We start from the raw sequence: 23376 nt of genomic DNA on the forward strand, positions 1-23376 counted from the left end.
TCATGGCATTGAGTCCCATCACTTCATGGGAAATAGATGGGGAAACAATGGAAACAGTGACAGACTTTATTTTCTTGGGCCCCAAAATCATTGCGGATGGTGATTGCAGCCATGAAATTAAAAGATGCTTGCTCCTTGGAAGAAAAGCTATGACAAATCTAGACAGCACATTAAAAAGCAGGGATATCACTTTGCCAGCAAAAGGTTCATATAGTCAAAGCTGTGGTTTTTCCAGTAGTCACGTATGGAAGTAGAATTGGACCATAAAGAAGGCACAGTGCTGAAGAATTGATGCTTTTGAACTGTGGTGCTAGAGAAGACTCTTTAGAGTCCCTTGGACAGCAAGGAGATCAAATCAGTCAGTCCTAAAGGAAATCAACCCTGAATATTCATTGGAAGGACTGATGCTGAAGCTGAAGCTCCAATCCTTTGGCCACCTGATGTGAACAGCCGATTCATTGGAAAAGACCCTGATGCTGGAAAAGATTGAGGGCAGGAAGAGAAGGGGGGCAAAAGACGATGAGATGGTTGGATGCCATCATTGAATCAATGGACATGGGTTTGAGCAAACTCTAGGAGATAGTGAAGGACAAGGAAGCCTGGTGTGCTGCAGTCCATGGAGTCACAACGAGTCCGAAAGGATTTAATGACTGAACAACAACAAAATGCATACATATAAAGTACCAGGTCTTCCACATGCATTTATCAAGTATGTGCATACATAAATTAAGAGTTCCTCCTCTCATGCTCATCTTCTCCATGCTTCCTTTTCAGCTTACCTTATGGTCCCTCCAAACACACCCCCATCTTCAAGCCTGTATCTAGGCCTTTGTACGTGCATTTGCTCTTCCTAGAATACTCTTCCTGTCTCCACTGTCTCCTCTTCTTCTGGCTAATCCTACTCATCCTCGTGGTCTCAACATATTCACTACCTTGCTGCTGCTGCTGCTAAGACGCTTCAGCCATGTCAGACTATGCGACCCCATAGATGGCAGCCCACCAGGTTCCCCCGTCCCTGGGATTCTCCAGGCCAGAACACTGGAGTGGGTTGCCATTTCCTTCTCCATTCACTACCTTAATAGAGGACAATTCTCTGACTGCCACCGCTGCAGATGTCCCTTCTATGTGCATCCTAGAAGATCCTGTCCTTCTTTCTCACAGCACTGTCATGCTCAACTAGTCTTGCCTCTTTATTTCTATTTTCCTTGCTATACCCCAATTTATGGGCAGGTACCGTGGCTTTTGTTCACCAATATTTCCCAGTGGCTAGCTCATAGTGGACTCTCAAAAACTGTTGAATAATGAATAACATTTAATAATTCGTGCTACCTGTACTTTTTCTGAAATCCCCAAAGCACCTGGAATTGCTCAATAAATACCCACTGAAAGATTAAATATATAAGAGACAAAGCAACATGTCTCATTAAATTTATAAATCAGTTGGGAAGAAAACATGAGCAAAAAGAAAGCATCAGTGTGTAATTAACTGCGATGTCTTTTACTTCTGCTTCCTCCACTGATTCTCTTTAAACAAGAAAGGGTGAAATAAAATCCCTAACTTCAGTTCCACGTTTCTTCTCTCTTGGAAGGCATCTTACAGCACAAGTTGGAATAAGAAGACACTAGCAGCTTTAACATATATACTCCAAAAATCTCAGAGTTTCAACACTAAAGTTGATTTCTCATTCAGGTAAAGTCCAGTGCAAAAAAAAAAAAAACTTAGCCAGTGGGCAATTAATCTTCCACGTGGTCATTCAAGATCCAGGCTCCTTTGCCTATGGTCTGCCCTTCTCCTCGAACCTGACATTGAACCAGAAGATGGGGAGAGATGGTTTTATGAGCCAGGTCTGTAAGTGGCACACATCACATTCACCTCTTTTGCACTGGTTTAAGCTCAGCCACGTGGCCACACCTAATTACACAGGAGGCTGGGAAATGTGGCTGGGCTGTATGCTCAGGAGGAAAGGAAAAGGAGTTTTAGAAAAACTTTGTAGTTCTTCTTCCACAAATAGTAAGGGACTATCTAGTCTTTTAAGATTTAACTTTATTTTTTAAATTTATTTGGCTGGGCTATGTCTTAGTTACAGTATGTGGGATCTAGTGTCCTGACCAGGGATTGAATCCAGGTCCGCAGCATTAGGAGTTCAGAGTCTTAGCTGCTGGACCACCAGGGAATTCCCAGGAGTATTCAGTCGTAAGTGATCCCAAGTACAGGTAATTTTGACTTATAGACATTAAAAACACTTGTTTTGATAGAAGAATGTCCATATAACTAATACTTGACATGAGAAAATATCATCTCAGGTTTTCACATTTTGAAAGGAAAAAAAACAGGGTGGCCAGTTCCAGAACTGAGAAACAAAGCCACTAATACTGGCGACCACTCCCAAATTCTAAAAGAGAATATTTTAAAAGGTTTTTATAAATTTTGAAAATAAATAAGTGTAACTTGAATACTATAGGCTACTAAAAGATCATTAGGAATTATCATACACTAAACCAGTATTGCCAACATCTGCTGGATCATTGAAAAAGCAAGAGAGTTCCAGAAAAACTTCTATTTCTGCTTTATTGACTATGCCAAAGCCTTTGACTGTGTGGATCACAATAAACTGTGGAAAATTCTTCAACAGATGGGAATACCAGACCACCTGACCTGCCTCTTGAGAAACCAGTATGCAGGTCAGGAAGAAACAGTTAGAACTGGACATGGAACAACAGATTGGTTTCAAATAGGAAAAGGAGTATGTCAAGGCTGTATATTGTCACCCTGCTTATTTAACTTCTATGCAGAGTACATCATGAGAAACGCTGGGCTGGAAGAAGCACAAGCTGGAATCAAGATTGCCGGGAGAAATATCAATAACCTCAGATATGCAAATGACACCACCCTTATGGCAGAAAGTGAAGAGGAACTAAAAAGCCTCTTGATGAGAGTGAAAGAGGAGAGTGAAAAAGCTGGCTTTTAGCTCAACATTCAGAATACGAAGATCATGGCATCCGGTCCCATCACTTCATGGAAATCGATAGGGAAACAGTGGAAACAGTGGCTGACTTTATTTTGGGGGGCTCCAAAATCACTGCAGATGATAACTGCAGCCATGAAATTAAAAGACGCTTACTCCTTGGAAGGAAAGTTAAGACCAACCTAGACAGCATATTAAAAAGCAGAGACATTACTTTGTTAACAAATGTCCATCTAGTCAAGGCTATGGTTTTTCCAGTGGTCATGTATGGATGTGAGAGTTGGACTATAAAGAAAGCTGAGCACTGAAGAATTGATACTTTTGAACTGTGGTGTTGGAGAAGACTCTTGAGAGTCCCTTGGACTGCAAGATCTAACCAGTCCATCCTAAAGGAGACCAGTCCTGGGTGTTCATTGGAAGGACTGATGTTGAAGCTGAAACTCCAATACTTTAGCCACCTGATGCGAAGAGCTAGCTCATTTGAAAAGACTCTGATGCTGGGAAAGATTAAGGGCAGGAGGAGAAAGGGACAACAGAGGATGAGATGGTTGGATGGCATCACCGAATCAATGGACATGAGTCTGGATAGGCTCTGAGAGTTGGTGATGGACAGGGAGGTCTGGTGTGCTACGGTTCATGGGGTCGCCAAGAGTCGGACACGACTGAGCGAATGAACTGAACTGAAACCAGTACTGAGTCTGGTACATAGTAAGCAGTAAGTATGTATTGAGTAGATGATTTTTCCATTCTACTTTAAAAGCAACTGTCACATTGATAAACAGCTATAACTTCAGAAAGTTCTTCCTTAATTGCAGCATAGTTTTCCTCTGTAACTTCTAGTCATTATTCTCGCTCTGATCTCAAAACCTACAGGAGAAGTTAACTCCCCCATGTGATGGCTGCACAACTATTTGGAGACTTCTCTACATGGTCTCAAGGTCTTTTATTCCTCCCCCTGGGTATATATTCCCAGTTCCTTTAATTCTTCTCCACTGGACATATATTTGAGCTGCTTACCATTTGGCTGACCTTCTCTGAGATCTCACGGATTGATCACAATTTTATGTCCACAAATGTTTCCAATGAGGTCCTATCAGCAGTATTCAGTAGGCTTATCAGCCCCAGCTCTGAGGATCCCTAGAATGATTTAAGCAAAGATGATGCTTTCAAAGGGATTCCTGCATTGAGGAAAGGGCAGGACTTGGAAGGTGGCTTTAAGGGCCCTTGTTACTTTATGATCCCTTAAGTTTGTAGATATTCTCAAAGACAGAAATATAGATCAATGGAACAAAATAGAAAGCCAAGAGATAAATCCATGCACCTATGGACACCTTATCTTTGACAAAAGAGGCAAAAATTTACAATGGAGAAAAGACAATATCTTTAACAGGTGGTGCTGGGAAAACTGGTCAACCACCTGTAAAAGAATGAAACTAGAACACTTTCTAACACCACATACAAAAATAAACTCAAAATGGATCAAAGATCTAAACATAAGACCAGAAACTATAAAACTCCTAGAGGAAAACATAGGCAAACACTCTCTGACATAAATCACAGCAAGATCCTCTATGACCCACCTGCCAGAGTAATGGAAATAAAAGCAAAAATAAGCAAATGGGACCTAATTAAACTTAAAAGCTTTTGCACAACGAAGGAAACTATAAGCAAGATGAAAAGACAGCCTTCATAATGGGATAAAATAATAGCAAACGAAACTAATGAAGAATTAATCTCCAAAATATACAAGCAGCTCATGCCACTCAATACCAGAAAAATAAACAACCAAATCAAATAATGGGCCAAAGAACTAAACAGACATTTCTTCAAAGAAGACATTCAGATGGCTAACAAACACATGAAAAAGATGCTCAACATCACTCATTGTCAGAGAAATGCAAATCAAAATGACAATGAGGTACCATCTCACACCAGTCAGAATGGCTGCTCTCAAAAAGTCTACAAGCAATAAATGCTGGAGAGGGTGTGGAGAAAAGGGAACCCTCTTACACTGTTGGTGGGAATGCAAACTAGTACAGCCACTATGGAGAACAGTGTGGAGATTCCTTAAAAAACTGGAAATAGAACTGCCTTACGACCCAGCAATCCCACTGCTGGGCATATACACTGAGGAAACCAGAATTGAAAGAGACATGTGTACCCCAATGTTCATCGCAGCACTGTTTACAATAGCTAGGGCATGGAAGTAACTTAGATGTCCATTGGCAGATGAATGGATAAGAAAGCTGTGGTACATATACACAATGGAATATTACTCAGCTATTAAAAAGAACACATTTGAATCAGTTCTAATGAGGTGGATGAAACTGCAGCCTATTATACAGAGTGAAGTAAGTCAGAAAGAAAAACACCAATACAGTATATTAATGCATATATATGGAATTTAGAAAGATGGTAATGACGCCCCTATACACAAGACAGCAAAAGAGACACAGATAAAAAGAACAGACTTTTAGACTCTGTGGAAGAAGGCAAGGGTGGGATGATTTGAGAGAATAGCATTGAAACATGTATATTACCTTATGTGAAATAGAAGATCAGTCCAAGTTCAATGCATGAAACAAGGCACTCAAAGCTGGTGCACTGGGACAACCCAGAGGGATGGGGTGGGGAGGGAGGTGGGAAGTGGGTTCAGGATGGGGAACACATGTACATCTGTGGCTGATTCATGTCAGTGTATGGCAAAAACCACAATATTGTAAAGTAATTAGTCTCCAATTAAAATAAATTAATTAAAAAAAAGTTTGTAGGTGTTCTGAGTGCTGAAAACACATCACAGTCAGGGGGATGGTGTGTACAACAGCGTGCTCATCCCAGCCACTTTTCTCTCTTCTCAGAATGGACTTGTCTACAGGATGCACACAGTCAATGTCCATTTAGAAAAGATCTGCAATGCAGGAGACCTGGTTTCGATCCCTGGTTTCGGAAGATTCCCTGGAGAAAGGAAAGGCTACCCAGTCCAGTATTCTGGCCTGGAGAATTCATGGACTGTATAGTCCATGGGGTTGCAAAAAGTCAGACACAACTGAGCCACTTTTAATTTCACCTTTGCTTTGCAACTTCCTGCCTTTGCCAGAGAGCAGTGGGTAAGTTTAATTAAGGGTGAAACATGAGGAAATCCATTACGTCTGCCATGCCCTCCAATCCAGCCCATATCAGCTATCAAGTGGACATTGCAATCCCCATTCATCTGATTCCTGTATCTAACTTTCAGCTGGTTCTGAACTTGGGAGAGAAAGAAAGAGGTGTGATTTATCACACTCCTGAACTTCTATAAAAAACATAGAGACTTATGAAAAAGCATAAGAGAGGGACCTAATTTAGATGGGCATGGGTGTTGGGGTATAGTATGAAAGAAAGCCTCTTTAAGTGTCATTTAAGCTAACCTCTAAAGAAATAGAAATTGACTCAGGAACAGGGAAGAGGTGGAGGGTGCATATAAAGGTTCTTAGACAAGAAACAGTCTGTCTTGTTTGAGGAACTGAAGAAGTCCAGTGTAGGAGTTATTAGGACTGAAACTTTTAGCTCACTGCCTTCCAGGCAAATAGGATTGCATTTCCTGGTCCGCTTGTGACTAGACTTGTTTTAGCCAATGAATTGTAAGAAGTGTCATGTGACATCCCCTGGAAAATGTACCTAACTGCCTGGCTAAAGCCCTTTAGGGAGCCTGATAGGCTACAGTCCAAGGGGTCACAAAGAGTCAGACATGACTGAGCGACTAACACACACAAAGTCCTTCAAAGCTCCCTTTCCCTCTATCTACCATGAGATCTATAATGTTCCTGAAAGTACCTCCTCCATCAGACTGGATCCCAGAGGAAGGCAAAATGATCAGAGTTCCTGACAACCCTTGACAGATGTGGAACAGAAAAAAGAAATATGACTTTTCTGTCACTAAGATCTGGAGTTGTTTTTTACTGGAGCATTACTAGGCTATCTTGACTGATACAATCATAGCCAGTGTAGCTGCAGAATAGTGAGGGGATAGGTACAAGTTATTTCAGGCTGGTGAGGTAGGACAGCTCAGATCATGTAGGATCTTATAGGCAAAGTAAAGAATCTGGATTTTATCCCAAGTCCAATAGCATGTGCTTAGGGAGGGTTCAGTGGGGGAATTTGACATGTTCCAAATTTTATGTATTAAAACAAGTTACTGTTGCTATTTGACTAGTAAAATACCCCCTTAATCCCAGTATGTGTGTATTAGTGTTAGCCACTCAGTCATGTCCAACTCTTTGCGACCCCATGGACTATAGCCTGCCAGGCTCCTCTGTCTATGGGATTCTCCGGGCAAGAATACTGGAGTGGGTTGCCATTCCCTTCTCCAGAGGATCTTCCCAACCCAGGGATCAAACCCGAGTCTTCTGCGTTGCAAGCAGAGTCTTTACTGACTAAGACACCAAATACCAGTATAGAAAAGACTGTTTTTAAGAAAACCATCAATAAGCGTTTACTGAGCACCTTCTCTCCTTCCATGTGCCAGACCCTGCATTAAGCATTGGAAACACAAAAAAGTGAGTTAGACACAGTTCCTGTATTTGGAGTCAGGGTTGTAAGCAGAATACGTGAGGTACATTCGCAGCTTCAGGTGTGTACCGAGTGAGGCGAGCCAAAGAAGATAATAACTATTTGAGGGTGGAAGCAAGTTTCAGAGGGAGCAATTATTTAAGCAGGGTCTTGAAGGATGAGTAGGAGTTGGCCAGATAGCATTTTGATTAAGGATATTTTATAATAAATGAAATTTAATACATGGAAAAATAATAATAAATAAATGGAATAAATATAATAAATGGAAAACCAGGAAAATGCTTAGGGTAGCTGAGACTATGGAATGGGAGGAATGTGTAGTGTAGGGTGTGGTAGACTGTATTACTATTTGCAAATACTTGCTGCCCCTCCCCACAGACAACAGGCTTGGCCACGTGAACTGCTTGCAGCAGAAGCTTTAAAGCACCATGTTCTTCTCTCTCTGCCGTGACAATCAGCAATGTTTCCAAAAAGGTCCCAGAGCAAAGATGATGTATGTGAAGCAGAGACATGGCCAGCCCATTATGGGCATGCAGCAGGAGTGAGGAATAATTCTGTGGTTGTCATTGGGTCAGATTTTTGCATCGCTACTATAGCATAGCCTGGCCTATACAAACGCGTGCATTTCCAGCTCTTAAATTCCAAGCACATAGTAGGATTGCACTTTCCTGAACCTTTTAAGTAAGACTAGGTCACATGACTAGTTTTTAACCAACACTATATGAACACAAGTAACATATGTCATTTCTTGGAGGCAACTTTTAAAGCCAATACAAATTCAACTTGCTTTCTTTCTCCTGTTAAGGTGACTGGGTGATTGTAGAAGCACACGTTTCAAGATGAAACCTTCAGACTCTCTTTGAGTGAGTATATTGAGAAAAGCCCCTCTGACCTTGAACAAGTAGTATGAGCAAGAAATAAAAGTGTTTTGTTAAGCCACTGAGATATTAGGGTTATTATGGTGGCAAATCTAGCCTATCCTGACAGACATAAAGACTGGCACCTAGACGTAGGGTAATGTAATAACAACAATAATTGAACTGTTTAGAGGGCAGTAATTAAGAACTCTGTTATCAGAAGGTAAAAGGATGGGGATCTATTTGGTGAACTGTGATAATCTAGAAGGCATATCATGAACCTAATGAACTAAAGGAAGAGGTTGTAAAACAAAATGTTAGTAGCATGTGTTGGTGGCTGTTGGATGCACTTAGAAACATTACAAAAACGAGGTGAGCGCAGAGAAGATTTGGCCAGTTTGTAGGCAGGAATGAGTGCAGGTAAACTATAAATTCAGAGATATGAAGGGTTAGAGGAAGGTATTGTTTCTCCATCCCAACTAGTAAAATATAAAATGAAGGAAGGTTTTCAGCAAGAAAAGGCCAATGAAAAACAGCCTCGAAGTATGGCTAAAGTTAAAGGTATGGCCTCAAACCTATTGTTAAAACTTCTGGATAAATTAAGATGTTACTCAGCATATCTTTCAATTAGAGAAAGGGGCTCTGGAAAAAGAAGGAAAAGTAAGACTCTCCCACCTAAGCCCAACAAGCCCAAAGCACTCAAAACCAAGTCAGCAGAGAGGGAGACAGAAAGACAGAGAAACAGAGAGAGAATATGAGAATGAGATGAATGAGATAGATATTAGCAGCCACAACAGCAAGAAAGCAAAGAAACATGGGAACCATGGATGCTTGTCTAGAAAAGAACTGGCTGCAGCTACTGGCACGTAGAAAGCCTGGAATCAAATAGATAAGAAATGTACATTATGGGGAGAGCTACACTGCCAGAAGAATATCAGCCTGGATTAAAGGAGATTGTATTCCCCCACGTCTATCCCTATTTTTAAAAGCTGATTTTAAAACCTATTCCCTATGCCTGCTTTATATGTAGAGAAGGAAGAGTCTCTCAGAGTACAAGGCCAGGGGTCACAGAAAGCAATGGCCAGGGCGGCTACACTTAGGGAGCAGAATCCAGGTCTGATCAGGGTGTTGGTTGAGGTGTGGGATGGGCAACATGTCTGCCCTGTGGATTAAAGTCCACAGTGGTGTCCCCTTCCTTCACTTTGGTTTATCCATTGCAGTTATCCTGTCTGTCCCACTGTTACACCCTGAGGGTGTGCTGGGCAGACATCTTGCCTTTGGATGAATAGGCACACCTGGAGCCAATATAGAGTCTACTACGTATCACCCACTACCTGGAAAGTGAGCTCGATATACTGTGACTAGGTGGGTCTTCAGGGTCAACGCCCTTGAGAGTGTGAGGGAATTCTGCCTGAGGGAGGACAGTAAGCCAAACATTTGGTGAACAGAAAGGGAGACTGTTCGAATCATTAGTGTTGTTCCCCAAATATTCCTGGCTCTCTTCCTTCAAGACACTTGGCAGGATTACAGAGCTTTAAAGTCAGGCAAGGCCACGTGACTGGCTCTGGCCAAGGATGCGTGAGCAGGAGTGCAGTGTGTCATTTCCAGGTGGATGCTCTGAGAGCCAGTGAATGATCTGCTGCCTCCCCTCCACCCAGCCGAGACAGCAACAAGACGTATGCATCAAGATGAAGCCTTCTTCAGCCCAAGCCCATGGTGAATGAAACTCCCCTGCAGACTCACAATGGGGACATGGCATGAGAAGAAACAAACTTGCTGGGGTAAGCCACTGAGATGGTAGGGTTGTTTGTTGAGGCAACAGAGCCCAGGCTTTCCTGATCCTAGGAGTGAGGGATGGGGCTAGAGAGCAGGAGCCAGGCTGTGAAAGGTCCCCGTCCCACACAAAGGCATCTGAACCCTCTCCTGGTTGTGAGGGGAAGCCAGTGAAGGCTTCCAAGCAAGGGCGTTAACATGAAAAGATCTGTTATTTTTTGGATGAAATATGCTATTTCTCAACATAAGAAGAAAATCAGCCTACTAAACCACATAAGGCAGAGAGGAACACACAGAACCCTTAGGCAAAAGATATATATTTATATAATGTCCTAAGTTTTGAAATTTCTAAATACAGGAGCTCTGAAAGGAGGCTTTGAAAGGAGCTACAGAGAACTGGGCAAGACAGTTTCTTCCATCGCACTATCTAAACACCGTTTCCTCTGCAGACAATCAATACTTTACAAGAAAGTCTCCCATAGCAGAGAAGATATAAAAAGGGAATGTAACACACACCTGAAGTCAATTTCCAGCTGCCTGTGTGACCTGAGCAGGATACTTAAAGTCTCTGGGCCTACTTCCTCATATATTAAATCTGGATAATAATATATGTAGCTCAAGATAGTTGTGGGGGAGAAACAGCATATATAAATTGCTCTGGTGAAGGCCTGGCTGATAGTAGGTGTTTATTATATGATATCCATTTTTATTACTGTTATCATTAAAATTATATATATAAAAAAAAAAAACCAGCATCTCCCTGATTACAAAAGAAAATGATTCAGGGCAACAATATAGAGGAAAATGTTCCTTCCTAGAGAAAAGTAACTGCATCTTGTCATCACTGTATTCCCCACCCCCACCGCACTGCCTGGCTCACAGGAGCCACTGTTTTCCCTGCTGCATGAGGGAATGAGGGGCAAGTAAAGGAAGTAAAGGAAAGCTGTCAAGATGTCCCTAACACCAGCTGCTGCTGGGCTGCTGAATCTCAACTCTCAAAGCCACAAATACCTTAAAGCTCCGGGCTATGCAAGCTCAGAAGCTGAAAAGCCAGAATTAGGACCTAGGGACATAAACTGCTGCAGGTCCAACGTCAAACCACGGTCCTGGAGAAAACCCTGGAAGGAGCTGAGTTCTGACCCTTTCCTCCCTCACCCTCCTCACAGGTTAAATCCATCTGTTCCTGCCAAGTCACACATCCTGGCTTTCCATGGACGCTCCGGGAAGCTCCGACCAAGGGCAGGGAAGGGGGCTGTTGGTGACCACCTCCTAGCCCTGGAGGCGATGACTCTACACTAACCCAGGCCTATGAGGTGGGTCTCACCAGCCCCACTTGCAGATGAAGAAACTCAGGGAAGTTCTCTGATTCGCTCCCTTCACACCGCGGCAGTGTTGGCCAGGAGAGAACCCACGATCCCAGACTTCGGTATTCTTTCCACCGTACACTTTCGTCCCTAAGGGGCGCGGGGTTGGGGGAGGAGAAAATAACAACCACTAAAAAGGAACCACTTACATGGGTCTAGCGCTTCCTAGAGGCTACGCAGGATATGGGCCCACCACCCGGCCGGGAGCGGAGAAATTTTAAATCTTTATTCTACTCACTCGCTGCGTGACTTTTGGCAAGTGTCTGCTGCTCTCGGACTTGTTTTCCCGGAAGCAAATCGGGGCGGGAGGAGTGGCGTGTGCGTGTGTGTGTTTGTGTGTACATGTGATGTGCAGTGTGTCTATGCATGTTGTGCGGGGGCGGGGAGTAGACTATCACCAGGGTTCCCCGAGTTTCGGATTCCCTAAACGCTCGTTCACAACTAGACGCGAGTTGCCCCCTAAATCCACCTCCTGTAAGAAACCTTTCCGAGGCAAAGATGCGAACGCCCGCACCCTTTCTCCCACGGTCGGGAGGGTGAGGTGGGGGTGCCGAGGGGACTTAGCCGAACACCCAGTTTCAAGCAATGCAAATCACTGGGCTTCCAGACATAGCCAGACAGTCGCTATTGAACTTGACCAGGAGACAAACTTCAGGGCATTCTCAACGTGGGGGGCCGACTCGCACGAACTGCCCCCAAAACCACTTTCACTCGCCCCCACAGGGGACTTAACAGAGCCACCTTAAGGGCGGTGCTCCCGCCCCCCGGAAGTGCGGGGGGGGGCCAGGGGCCCGGGCGTTCAACCGGCCCGGCCCGCCCCGCGCGGTGGCGAAGTGCCCGCGGGTGACATGGAGCCCCCAAGTGGGGAAATACCACCCGCCCCGCGCCCTCAGCCCCAGACACCTGGTTCGGTTCCCCCGGCCCCCTGGGTCCTAGCATCCCTGGCATTCCGGTCCGAGCCCTAAACTTCAACCCACTTCCACAGAGGCTGGGAGCGCCCGAGTCCGCCCGGCTCGCGGCAGCCACCGTCACTAGACAGTCAAACCCCAAGACGTCAGCCCACAATGCACCGGGCGGGCCGGGAAAGACGCGCCGGGGAGGGAGGGGGAAGAGAGGGGCGCGAGTCGCGCGGAGGGGGGTCGGGGGGGGAAGGAGGAGAAAGAAGGGCCCAACTGTAGGAGGGCAGCGGAGCATTACCTCATCCCGTGAGCCTCCGCGGGCCCAGAGAAGAATCTTCTAGGGTGGGGTATCCATGGCGACGGGTGGGCCCGCCCCCCTGAGAGCTACGCGAGCCAATGGGAAGGCCTTGGGGTGACATCATGGGCTATTTTTAGGGGTTGACTGGTAGCAGATAAGTGTTGCGCTCCGGCTGGATAAGGGTTCAGAGTTGCACAGAGTGTGGCTGAAGCTACGAGGCGGGAGTGGAGGTGCGCGGACGCAGGCAGGCAGACAGGCACAGTCAGTCGGGAAGGACTGCAAATCCTATTCTCCAATTTCTCTCCAACTGCCCGGAGCTAGCGTTTGTGGCTCCCGGCCTGGTGTTTTGGGGAGCGCCGGGAGAGCCCCTTCTCCAGCCGCCCCCAGGCGGAGAGCCCCGCTGCGCGGGCGCTGCTGACAGCGCGGAGAGCGGCTACTGTCCGCCCGGGGAAGTCCGGAGAGCGGCTGCAGCGGCAAGAACTTTTCCCGGCCAGGAAGACAGGAGACAAGTGGCCGCCGGGTCCCGGAACGAACTTTTGCAAACCTTGCCTCCGCCCGAAGCTGCCGCGGCGGCGGAGAAGAAAAAGAGGCGGCGGAGAGAGGAGGACGTGCGCTCCGCTTCGCTGGCACCGGTTGCTGAACTTGGGCGAGCGCGAGCCGCGACTGCCGGGCGCCCCCTCCCCCTCGCAGCGGAGGAGGGGACAGTCTTCCGAGTCGGGGCGGCGGACACCCGCCGCCGGCCGGCCACCGCGAAGTCCGCTCTCCCTCCTATCACCGGGAAGCGAGTTCGTCTGCGGGCTCTGAGGAACCGCTGCGCTCGAGAGAGCTCCGTGAGTGACCGCGACTTTTCAAAGCCGGGCGGCGCGCGCGAGCGGACAAGTAAGAGCGCGGGCGGCGCCTTAACCCTGCGATCCCCCGGACTGAGCTGGTGAGGAGGACGCCGGGGGCGGGGGCTGCCAGCCGGCGGGGGCGCGCGCTCTTCCAGAAACTTTCCTTGCTTACCGCCCGGGGAGGCGCGGGTGTCCCCCGCTTGCCAGCGCGCTGTTGCGGCCCCGAAACTTCTGCGCGCAGCTTAAACTAAGCCCACGCGAAGTGACGGACTGTTCTATGACTGCAAAGATGGAAACGACCTTCTACGACGATGCCCTCAACGCCTCGTTCCTCCAGTCTGAGAGCGGCGCCTACGGCTACAGTAACCCCAAGATTCTGAAGCAGAGCATGACCCTGAATCTGGCCGACCCGGTGGGCAGCCTGAAGCCGCACCTCCGGGCCAAGAACTCCGACCTCCTCACCTCTCCCGACGTGGGGCTGCTCAAGCTGGCGTCGCCCGAGCTGGAGCGCCTAATCATACAGTCCAGCAACGGGCATATCACCACCACGCCGACCCCTACCCAGTTCCTGTGCCCCAAGAACGTGACGGACGAGCAGGAGGGATTCGCCGAGGGCTTCGTGCGCGCCCTGGCCGAACTGCACAGCCAGAACACGCTGCCCAGCGTCACGTCGGCGGCGCAGCCGGTCAGCGGGGCGGGCCTGGTGGCCCCGGCGGTGGCCTCGGTGGCGGGCGGCAGCGGCAGCGGTGGCTTCAGCGCCAGCCTGCACAGCGAGCCGCCGGTCTACGCCAACCTCAGCAACTTCAACCCCGGCTCGCTGAGCAGCGGCGGCGGGGCGCCCTCCTACGGCGCGGCTGGCCTGGCCTTTCCCGCGCAGCCCCAGCAGCAGCAGCAGCAACCGCCGCAGCCGCCGCACCACCTGCCCCAGCAGATCCCCGTGCAGCACCCGCGGCTGCAGGCCCTGAAGGAGGAGCCGCAGACGGTGCCCGAGATGCCCGGGGAAACGCCGCCCCTGTCCCCCATCGACATGGAGTCCCAGGAGCGGATCAAGGCAGAGAGGAAGCGCATGAGGAACCGCATCGCTGCCTCCAAGTGCCGGAAAAGGAAGCTGGAGAGGATCGCGCGGCTGGAGGAAAAAGTGAAAACCTTGAAAGCGCAGAACTCGGAGCTGGCGTCCACGGCCAATATGCTCAGGGAACAGGTGGCCCAGCTTAAACAGAAAGTCATGAACCACGTTAACAGCGGGTGCCAACTCATGCTAACGCAGCAGTTGCAAACGTTTTGAGGCGAGACTGTCGGGGGCTGAGGGGCAACGGAGAAAAAATATAAATAACACAGACAGATTTGAGAACTTGACAAGTTGCGAGAGGGAAACAGAGAAAAAAAAAAAAGTGTCCGAGGACTAAAGCCCAGGGTATCCAAGTTGGACTGGGTTGCGTCCTGACGGCGCCCCCAGTGTGCACGAGTAGGAAGGACTTGGCGCGCCCTCCCTTGGCGAGGAGCCAGGGAACGGCCGCTCGCGGGCTGCCCCGCTTTGCGGACGGGCTGTCCCCGCGCAAACAGAACGTTAGACTTTTCTTTAACATTGACCAAGAACTGCATGGACCTAACATTCGATCTCATTCAGTATTAAAGGGGTGGGGTGGGGGAGGGGGTTGCAAACTGCAATAGAGACTGTAGATCGCTTCTGTAGTACTCCTTAAGAACACAAAGGGGGTGGGGGAGGGGAGGCGGGAGGGAGGTTTGTGAGAGCGAGGCCCAGCCTGCAGATGAGCTCTTTCTGGCCTGCCTTCCATAACTGTGTATGTACATATATATATTTTTTAATTTGATGAAAGCTGATTACTGTCAATAAACAGCTTCATGCCTTTGTAAGTTATTTCATGTTTGTTTGTTTGGGTGTCCTGCCCAGCCTTGTTTGTAAATAAGAGATTTGGAGCACTCTGAGTTTACCATTTGTAATAAAGTATATAATTTTTTTATGTTTTGTTTCTGAAAATTCCAGAAAGGATATTTAAGAAAATACAATAAAATATTGAAAAAGTTACCCCTCCCCCAACCTCTTTTCTGCATTATCTATAGATTACTTGTGTAGGTGGAGTTGAAAGAGTTGAGTGTCAATTAAAATAACTGTGGGTGCTTCTTACTAGCAGGCCCTGAAAACTGTTGTCTGCTGGACAACAGTTCTTGAGAAAGAACTGCAGCTGATGCTGTCATCAAGTCATACTTTTCCCTCTCCAACAATCTACATAGAGTTGCTTACAAAGGATAGTGTAGCATTTCAGGAAGATGAGAGAAGGGAGGTTGTGGTGGAGAGGGACAGCCCACTGGGAAATCTAACATTTTAGTTTGGATTATATCAAGTGGCATGTGCTGTGACCATTTATAATGTTAGTAGAAATTTAAACAATAGATGCTTATTCTCAAAGCAGGAACGGTGGCAGATTTTTTACAAAAGCTGTATCCTTCCAATTTGGAATCTTTAACAATTCCTAGATAAAAGAGATGGTCTTTGCTTATGAATATTTATAACAGCATTCTTGTCACAATAAACGTATTCAAATACCAATAACAGATCTTGATTTCCTTTCCCTTTTCTACTTTTTTTCTTCCCAAGCTCTCTTCTGAAGCTTTTCTTTTCAGTTGCTGGGGTTAACATTACTGCCATCTGAAGTTATTTGGTAATTAAGAAGCAAAGAATTTAGGAAAAGTCAACACAGAAGTTGCAGTCTGGATGAAATGTTCTCCCTGCTTCATTCATTCTCTTTCTCTCTCTCTCCCCGCTCTACTTCTCTTTCCACTCACCCCTCCCTGAAATAAACACCTGTGCCTAGACAAATTACCAGTATAGCAGTTTACTGTTTCAAATTCTTCTATAGTCTCTTCATTCCTCTCTAAAATAACCTTGCTTAAATTATTATAGACTCTCAAAAATGGTAATCTAGATACTATAAAAAGATCCACAAGAGAAAAAACATGAACATAAATGCAGTGATTGCTTATGTATTAATAAACCTTCACTCTGGGGAAATGGCAAACTTAAATTCTGTCTGCAGATAAAACTTAGGAGATCAATAAGGCAGAACTCAACAAGGGAACAATTTTTGCTTGGTTGCTTTTAATCCCAAGAGCCAGTGTGATTATCAAGCAGCACAAGCAATTTGATATCCAGGAATATTTCACAAACCACTAATTGAGGCAGGCCGTTTGCTCATTAGCAGTGCTCTAGTACCCAACAGGTCTGAGAATGCTAATATCCTGCCTGTGGCTATAAATCCAAAGACACAAAGAGTTTTTCTTGGGAGGTTATCTAGGAGTGGAAGGGATTGGACTGAGTTGTTACCAACCAGATACTCCATTGTAATAATACTTCTTTAACAAAGGATTACTGGGAGCAGAGACGAGTTTGCCAAACAGTGAATTTGCCGATGTCAGCAACCCGGAAAGTGAGTTTATTTTGACCATATGTAGGAATAGTGAGCAGAGGGACAATAAAGCACTCTGGGGTGGGGCTCTGTGGAAGCTAAACAAGAGCCAACTAGAAAAAATAAGCAGGCTGGGGAATTAATTACCTGCAAAGGTAGACTAAGCCCAGACAACAGAGCAGCACAGAAAAGCCACACCACTCCCCAGTTTGCTTTAGACTCTGATGTTTAAAAGAAAAAAAAAAGCCTGAAACTCATACCTATCACTCCCTTTGTTTCAATTATGGCTTTGAATGTATATCCCTGAAACTCTAACAAAAGAGACAGAAAAAAATAATTGTGGTAGAGGAAATTCACCAGTGATCTCCTATAAACTTTGGAGACAGAAAATCAGATATTTGCAGACACTCAAAAGTCAATGTTAAAAAAAGTCAATGTTATTTTGACAATCAGTGAGTTATTGTTTGGGTAACACTAACAGTTGGAGAAGATGAAACCAGTGGTACATGAAACCATGAATCCTCTTTTACTTTGTTTTACATATGTATATTTCAGAAATTCTTAACTCTTTGTGTCCACTGGGGCAGAGGGCTCGTGAACTCAGTGAAAATGCCTACAAAATTGTGTTTGCATATGGGTGTGTACGTGTGTGCACACACACACACATACTCCCCTAGGGAGAGAGATCATTAGCTCTGTTTAGTTCTCAAAAAGTTCCATGACTCAAAAAAGGTTAATTTCTAAGCTGAATGTTTATACATTCACTATGAAAAACATATCTGTGTGTGAATTTGAATTTCATGCATTTTCACCTCTTCATGCTTCTTGTACACATTTCTCTGCCTGGAATACTTTTCCTTCTGGCTCAACTGCTGAATCCTACCCATTTGTCAAGGCTTAGCAAAAGTGGCACCTTCTCTGTGATGCCTTTCGTGCTAACTCCCTCTTCAGGTGGAATGAATATTCTCCATTGAGCATCCCTAACATTTTATCAAAACTTCTGATAGCACTTATCAAAGGATTATCATTGTGAACCTGTGTCGTGGTCAGAACCTACTCTATTCATCTGTGGACCCCAGACTCCTAGTACAGTTCCTGGTTGCATAGATGTTCATAAAATAAATGTGTGTTAACAGGATAGACAATTGAACGTAAATGCTTCAAAATAATTCTAGGTTAATTTCTTCTAGTGCAATATACTTCATCCATTTCCAAGTGTACTACTCCAAATGGATTGAAGACCCTCAGAAAAGTCAAGTCTGGACAATCACCAGGTACTAAGCCTAGTTCTCAATGAGTGCTCTTTGTTGTTGTTGTTGTTAAGTCGCTTCAGTCGTGTCCGACTCTGTGTGACCCCATAGATGGCCGCCCACCAGGCTCCCCCGTCCCTGGGATTCTCCAGGCAAGAACACTGGAGTGGGTTGCCATTTCCTTCTCCAATGCATGAAAGTGAAAAGTGAAAGTGAAGTCGCTCAGTCGTGTCTGATTCTTCGAGACCCCATGGACTGCAGCCTACCAGGCTCCTCCATCCATGGGATTTTCCAGGCAAGAGTACTGGAGTGGGGCGCTCTTAAGAGAATTAAACTGGTTAGCACCTTCATTCTTCCTGGCTTCCCTGGTAGTTCAGTGGTAAAGAATCTACCTGCCAGTGCAGGAGATGCAAATTTGTTCCCTGGGTTGGAAAGATCCTCTGGAAAAGGAAATAACAACCCACTCCAGTAATCTTGCCTGGGAAATTTGGACAGAGAAGCCTAGCAGGCTACAGTCCATGGGGTCGCAAAGAGTTAGACACAACTAAGCAACTAAACTACATTCATTCTTCCCCAGCCACACAGAATGTCCCTTCCATCCTCTGCTAATGCAAGTGGGCATTTCTTATATCAAATGGGCCTATTTGAAGCATTAGGCTTGGAGGTGGAGATGGGGAAGGATAAAATGTGATCATTAGGAAGGCACAAAAAATAGTTCTAGATGTAGCTTTATTAAAACCAACTATTTCATTGGTAATGACTGAAAGAAATTTCTGTTTGCAAATTTAATGTATTTCAGGGGTCCAGAAGTTAGTACTCAAGGTTTACTTGATGGAGACATGCTAATGTATCTAATCCCCATGTAATTTTATTATTAGAGAAGATGCACATCGATTGAACCAAGGAAAAAAATGTCTTTCAGTCTTGCTCACCCCTTGCTCCCACCACCTACTTCTGTATGTATCAAGTAGAATATTATAGAAGAAGGGAAGAGGGCTAGAAGCTGGGATAGCCACAGAAGATGAAACAATCCCTTCCTAACTCTGGAATTTGGCTCTAGTTTTTTGGTTTTGGACTTTTGACATCACAAAAAGGGCATTGCCCTGGGCCTACAACACAAACCCTGTTCTCTAGGAACTCCCAGTCTGGTGGGGAGGAGTACAGAGATGAAGCGGAAAGAGGTGCCAAATGCAGGAGGAGGTGTCTTTATCAGGAAAGACTTCACATGTGAAGTTACATCTTGGTGGAACTCAGCAGGCAGAAAACGATGGATGAGGAACCTGTATGCAAAGGCACAAGGCATCAGAAAACATGTGACGGGGGACTTGTAAGCTGCTTAGAGAGGCTGGAAATAAAGATGTGAAAAGAAAAATGAAGGAGAAGCAGAAAACTTTAAGGTTTCATTTGTCAAGTACTATCTGTTCCATGCCAAGGTTTGGTTGTTATCCTAGTCTTTATGGAAAAATACTCGAATTGAGACTGATTAAAGAAAGCTGAGCGCCAAAGGATTAATACTTTTGAAATGGGGTTAGAGAAGACTCTTGAGAGTCCCTTGGACCACAAGGAGATCCAACCAGTCCATCCTAAAGGAAATCAGTCCTGAATATTCATTGGAAGGACGGATGTTGAAGCTGAAATTCCAATACTTTGGCCACCTGATGCGAAGAACTGACTCATTTGAAAAGACCCTGATGCTGGGAAAGATTGAAGGCAGGAGGAGAAGGGGATGACAGAGGATGAGATGGTTGGATGGCATCACCGACTCAATGGACATGAGTTTGGGTAAACTCTGAGAGTTGGTGATGGACAGGGAGGCCGGCGTGCTGCAGTCCATGGGGTCGCAGAAAGTCAGACGTGACTGGGCAACTGAACTGAACCGAGATGATTTAAGAGTTCAACATGTCAAGAGTAGAAAAGAGAGGGTAAGGAATTCGAGAGGAAGGGTCAGCATGAGGGGAAGCCTGGGGAAAACTCTAGGGTGCCCCAAGCGTGACGGGAAGGCCTATCTCCTTGGATTCGGGTGAGCAGAGGAGAGGAGTGAGCAGTGAGATTGGTGCTGACCAGTTTATACTTTTGTCCTCTCCAATGCTCTTTCTCCCCTTCAGTTTCACTTTATTTTCACCACTACCCTGCATGCATCATTGTTAGTAACTGTTTCACAGGAACAGAAGCTGAGGCTCCCAGTGAGTTTTAAGAGTTTCTGATGAGGCTCCTCATCCAGTGACTGACAGGGCCATGATTAGGTCCCCAGCCATCAAGAACCATATCGTTCTCCTCTGTTGTTCCACAAACCAGATGGCCTGGTGATCCCAGGACACCTTGATTCTACAGTAAGGACCCTCAGGAACTGAATTAGTCATCAGAAGGTTCTTTGATGTGCACAGCATCTGAGCAAAGGTAATCAGATAGTCTCCTGGGATATTTCATCCATGCTAGTAACGTCTAATGAACTCTCCTTGCCCTGATGCAAACCCATCCACTCTGGAGGGACCAGAACCCTGACAATTTCTTGCTATACAAACTTCCTTCATGTACATCCACTAAAAGACATTGCCTGATGGTTGCTTCATCATTCCTTCAAAAAACTGGGTTACCAGATCACTGAGTTACTGCCTTCTTGGGCTATAAATATTCACTAGCTACTTGGACAGAACCTGGGTGTTTCCCAGGCCTCCTTGGGACTTTCTGTACATTAGCTTCTGCTGATAGCAGATCTCTTCCAGGGTGTATTTGATTCATCCTGTATTCATGCTTGTAGGAAGGAATATCCTGACCTTATGGCAAATCTTGAAAAAAGATAAGCAGGCACCTGGACCATTATATAATCAATCACGCTACCAGTTAGGATGCTTACACAGGCCAGTAACAGAAGGCACAATTTAAACAAGGTCCCAGGCGAATATAGCAGCTCAGCAACATCATCATGGGCTTTCATCTTTTCCTTTCACCATCCTCAGGGTGTGAGAGATGCTCCTTGTGTGGACTCAAGACAGCACCAACAGGGACTTCCCAGGTAGTCCAGTGATTAAGAATCTGCCTTCTAGTGCAAGGGATGGGGGCTTGATCCCTGGTTGGGAACTAAGCTCCCACATGCCTTGGGACAAGCTCCGTGTACTACAGCTACTAAGCCTACATTCCACAAGGAAAGATCCTGTGTGCTGAAGCTAAGACCTGATGCAGCCAGATAAATAATGATTTTTTACCAAATAAGTAAAAATCAAGGCTCTGATAGTAAGAAATAACTGAGTTGGAGGATGGCTTTTGGACTGGTAGATAGTCATTATTGCTCTCCACCAGATATTTCCAGTTTTCCTCTTGGGTACAAGGTAGGGTAGTACTTCCCTATCTTCTACCTTTTGGATGTTGAGTAAGAGGCCTTGTGACTTTGTCAGCCAATGAAATACCAGCAGTGGTGACATCCTTGACTTCTTTAAGAGGAAGTGTGAGGTTTGCCACATTTCCTTTTCCCAGCCTTGGCAACTGTGGAAGCACAGAGATGGAACATCTATTAACCTGGTCCTTAAATGACGTTGATGCAGATTAGAGTCCCTCCCCATGCCCAGCATCTACAGTAGACATTTAACAGGCGCAAGGATTAAATCTTTGTTGTATTAAGACACAGAGATTTGAGGACATCTTGTTATTGTAGCATTACCTAGACTTTCCTAACTGCTCCAGTAGGAAACAACAGTGTCTGCCACACGTATAGTTAAATCAAAAAACCTGTAAAATATTCAATATACATAACAGTTAGTAAATTTCTACTATGTAGCAGACACTGTACAAGGACTTACAAGGTACATGTTAGGGTTTTATTGTAATACATGAGAAAATGGAGGTTTCTATCTTATTCAGGTTCAAAAAATAAGTAACTTGGGGAAGCTCGAAGTGAATCCAGGTTCTTCTTAATTCCAGAGAGCTTGCTTTGCTCACCTATGACCTTACCCTTGAGTAGTACTGCCACATGAATTTCTATCTCAGTGGAACCTCACAGCCTCCCTGCCATAGGCATTGCTATCACTGCATACTTCGAATGAGGAAACTGAGATTCAGAGAAGAAAACTAACTTGCAAGACTACAAAACTGGGAACACACCAGAGACTCTGCCCTTTCCATAGTTCCTTGCTACCCTTCTGACCACATGAAGAGTCGAGACGTTACAAGCTAGAAGAGAGGAGTGGAGCTTTAGGACTTAGTGGCGACACAGGGATTTTGGAGTCAGGTACCCAGGGGTTCAGCCTGGAAGCTCAAAGCTGGGAGGTGCAGATCAATTTCTTTAATGTTGCTAAGTCCTTCTTTTGTAAAAATGAGGCCAGCCATGGCTACTTCAGAAGGTTGCCGAAAATGTTCAGATATATGCTGGAAGGTTCAGATGCCCCGTATAGAACAGGCAAGCAGTAGTTAGTCATTTTTCCACTGTAGATTTGTTAACTTAAGAAGAAATGATCAGGAATCCCACCTCCCTGCCCAAACCAGTGCAGATGCATACACACACACACACACACACACATACACACCCCACACCACCATGACTGAAATGAAAACATTTTCCATTAAGATTCAACGAGGTCTCCTAGGACCTGCTTCTTGGTCATATAAGGGCTGGCAGGTCCTCTCTGCGGGCTGGAGAAAAGTTTTGTTTCCCCAGCTGCACTCACAGGGGAATACTCTGCAGGCACGGCGTTGGGAACCTGTTTGGCTTGGCTCAGAGGCCTGTCAGCACATTCAGGAAGTGAAGTCAGAAGAGGCAGGATTTCAAACAGCCAGCTGCACATGAATGCCCGAGCGGTGAAATGCCTTATCCAAGCAGGGTGCCTCTCAGCCTGGGTTGCCCTGAGAGCTGTCAAATGAGCCTCTGAGGATGGCTCTGGACCAGGAAAGGAAGAAGCAATTGGTGGCACGCAGAGAAGGGCCATGACTTCACAGCAAAGCAGCCAGAAGGGCTGTGTGGCATCATCTCAGCCATCTCTTCTCTCTCAGGTTGCTGAGAGAAGAGTTAGCTTCATCCCCAGTCTCCACGTGATAGTGCCCAGCTGCTCCCACTCTCTGCCCATAGGAATAAGTGAGATGGAGGTAGCAGTTCCTCATGTGCTCCCAGGATGGTGTTTCATTGATCTGACTGGGCCTCATATCCATCCCTGGACCAATCAGATACAGGACATACTG

The 23376-nt window shown here is 45.8% G+C and overlaps 1 protein-coding gene, 1 long non-coding RNA gene and 1 other non-coding gene across 6 annotated transcripts in view; 1 reads left to right on the forward strand and 2 right to left on the reverse strand.

Annotated features, from left to right (window-relative positions):
• The window catches only part of LOC100294994 (uncharacterized), a 36710-nt gene extending 24054 nt beyond the window's left edge, over nucleotides 1–12656 (reverse strand). The window contains exon 1 of one of the 4 annotated variants that reach the window (XR_805695.4): nucleotides 11747–12656. This is a non-coding gene — a long non-coding RNA (uncharacterized lncRNA). Of the gene's footprint in view, nucleotides 1–3983 lie in introns of all 4 variants that reach the window. The other 3 variants (XR_001497633.3, XR_003034056.2, XR_009493972.1) reach the window with 3 other exon arrangements.
• MIR12043 (microRNA mir-12043) lies at nucleotides 11407–11459 on the reverse strand. The gene has a single exon (NR_162409.1). It is a non-coding gene; the product is annotated as a microRNA mir-12043 (primary transcript).
• An 890-nt stretch (nucleotides 12657–13546) lies between the features above and the next one.
• Nucleotides 13547–15594, forward strand: JUN (Jun proto-oncogene, AP-1 transcription factor subunit). The gene is given in 2 exon segments (NM_001077827.1): nucleotides 13547–14216; nucleotides 14313–15594. Coding segments are annotated over 2 exon segments (912 nt in total). The 5' UTR covers nucleotides 13547–13812; the 3' UTR covers nucleotides 14821–15594.
• The last annotated feature ends 7782 nt before the right edge of the window (nucleotides 15595–23376 follow it).

This window comes from Bos taurus, chromosome 3, assembly GCF_002263795.3.
Source record: "Bos taurus isolate L1 Dominette 01449 registration number 42190680 breed Hereford chromosome 3, ARS-UCD2.0, whole genome shotgun sequence".
Classification (NCBI taxonomy): Eukaryota; Metazoa; Chordata; class Mammalia; order Artiodactyla; family Bovidae; genus Bos; species Bos taurus.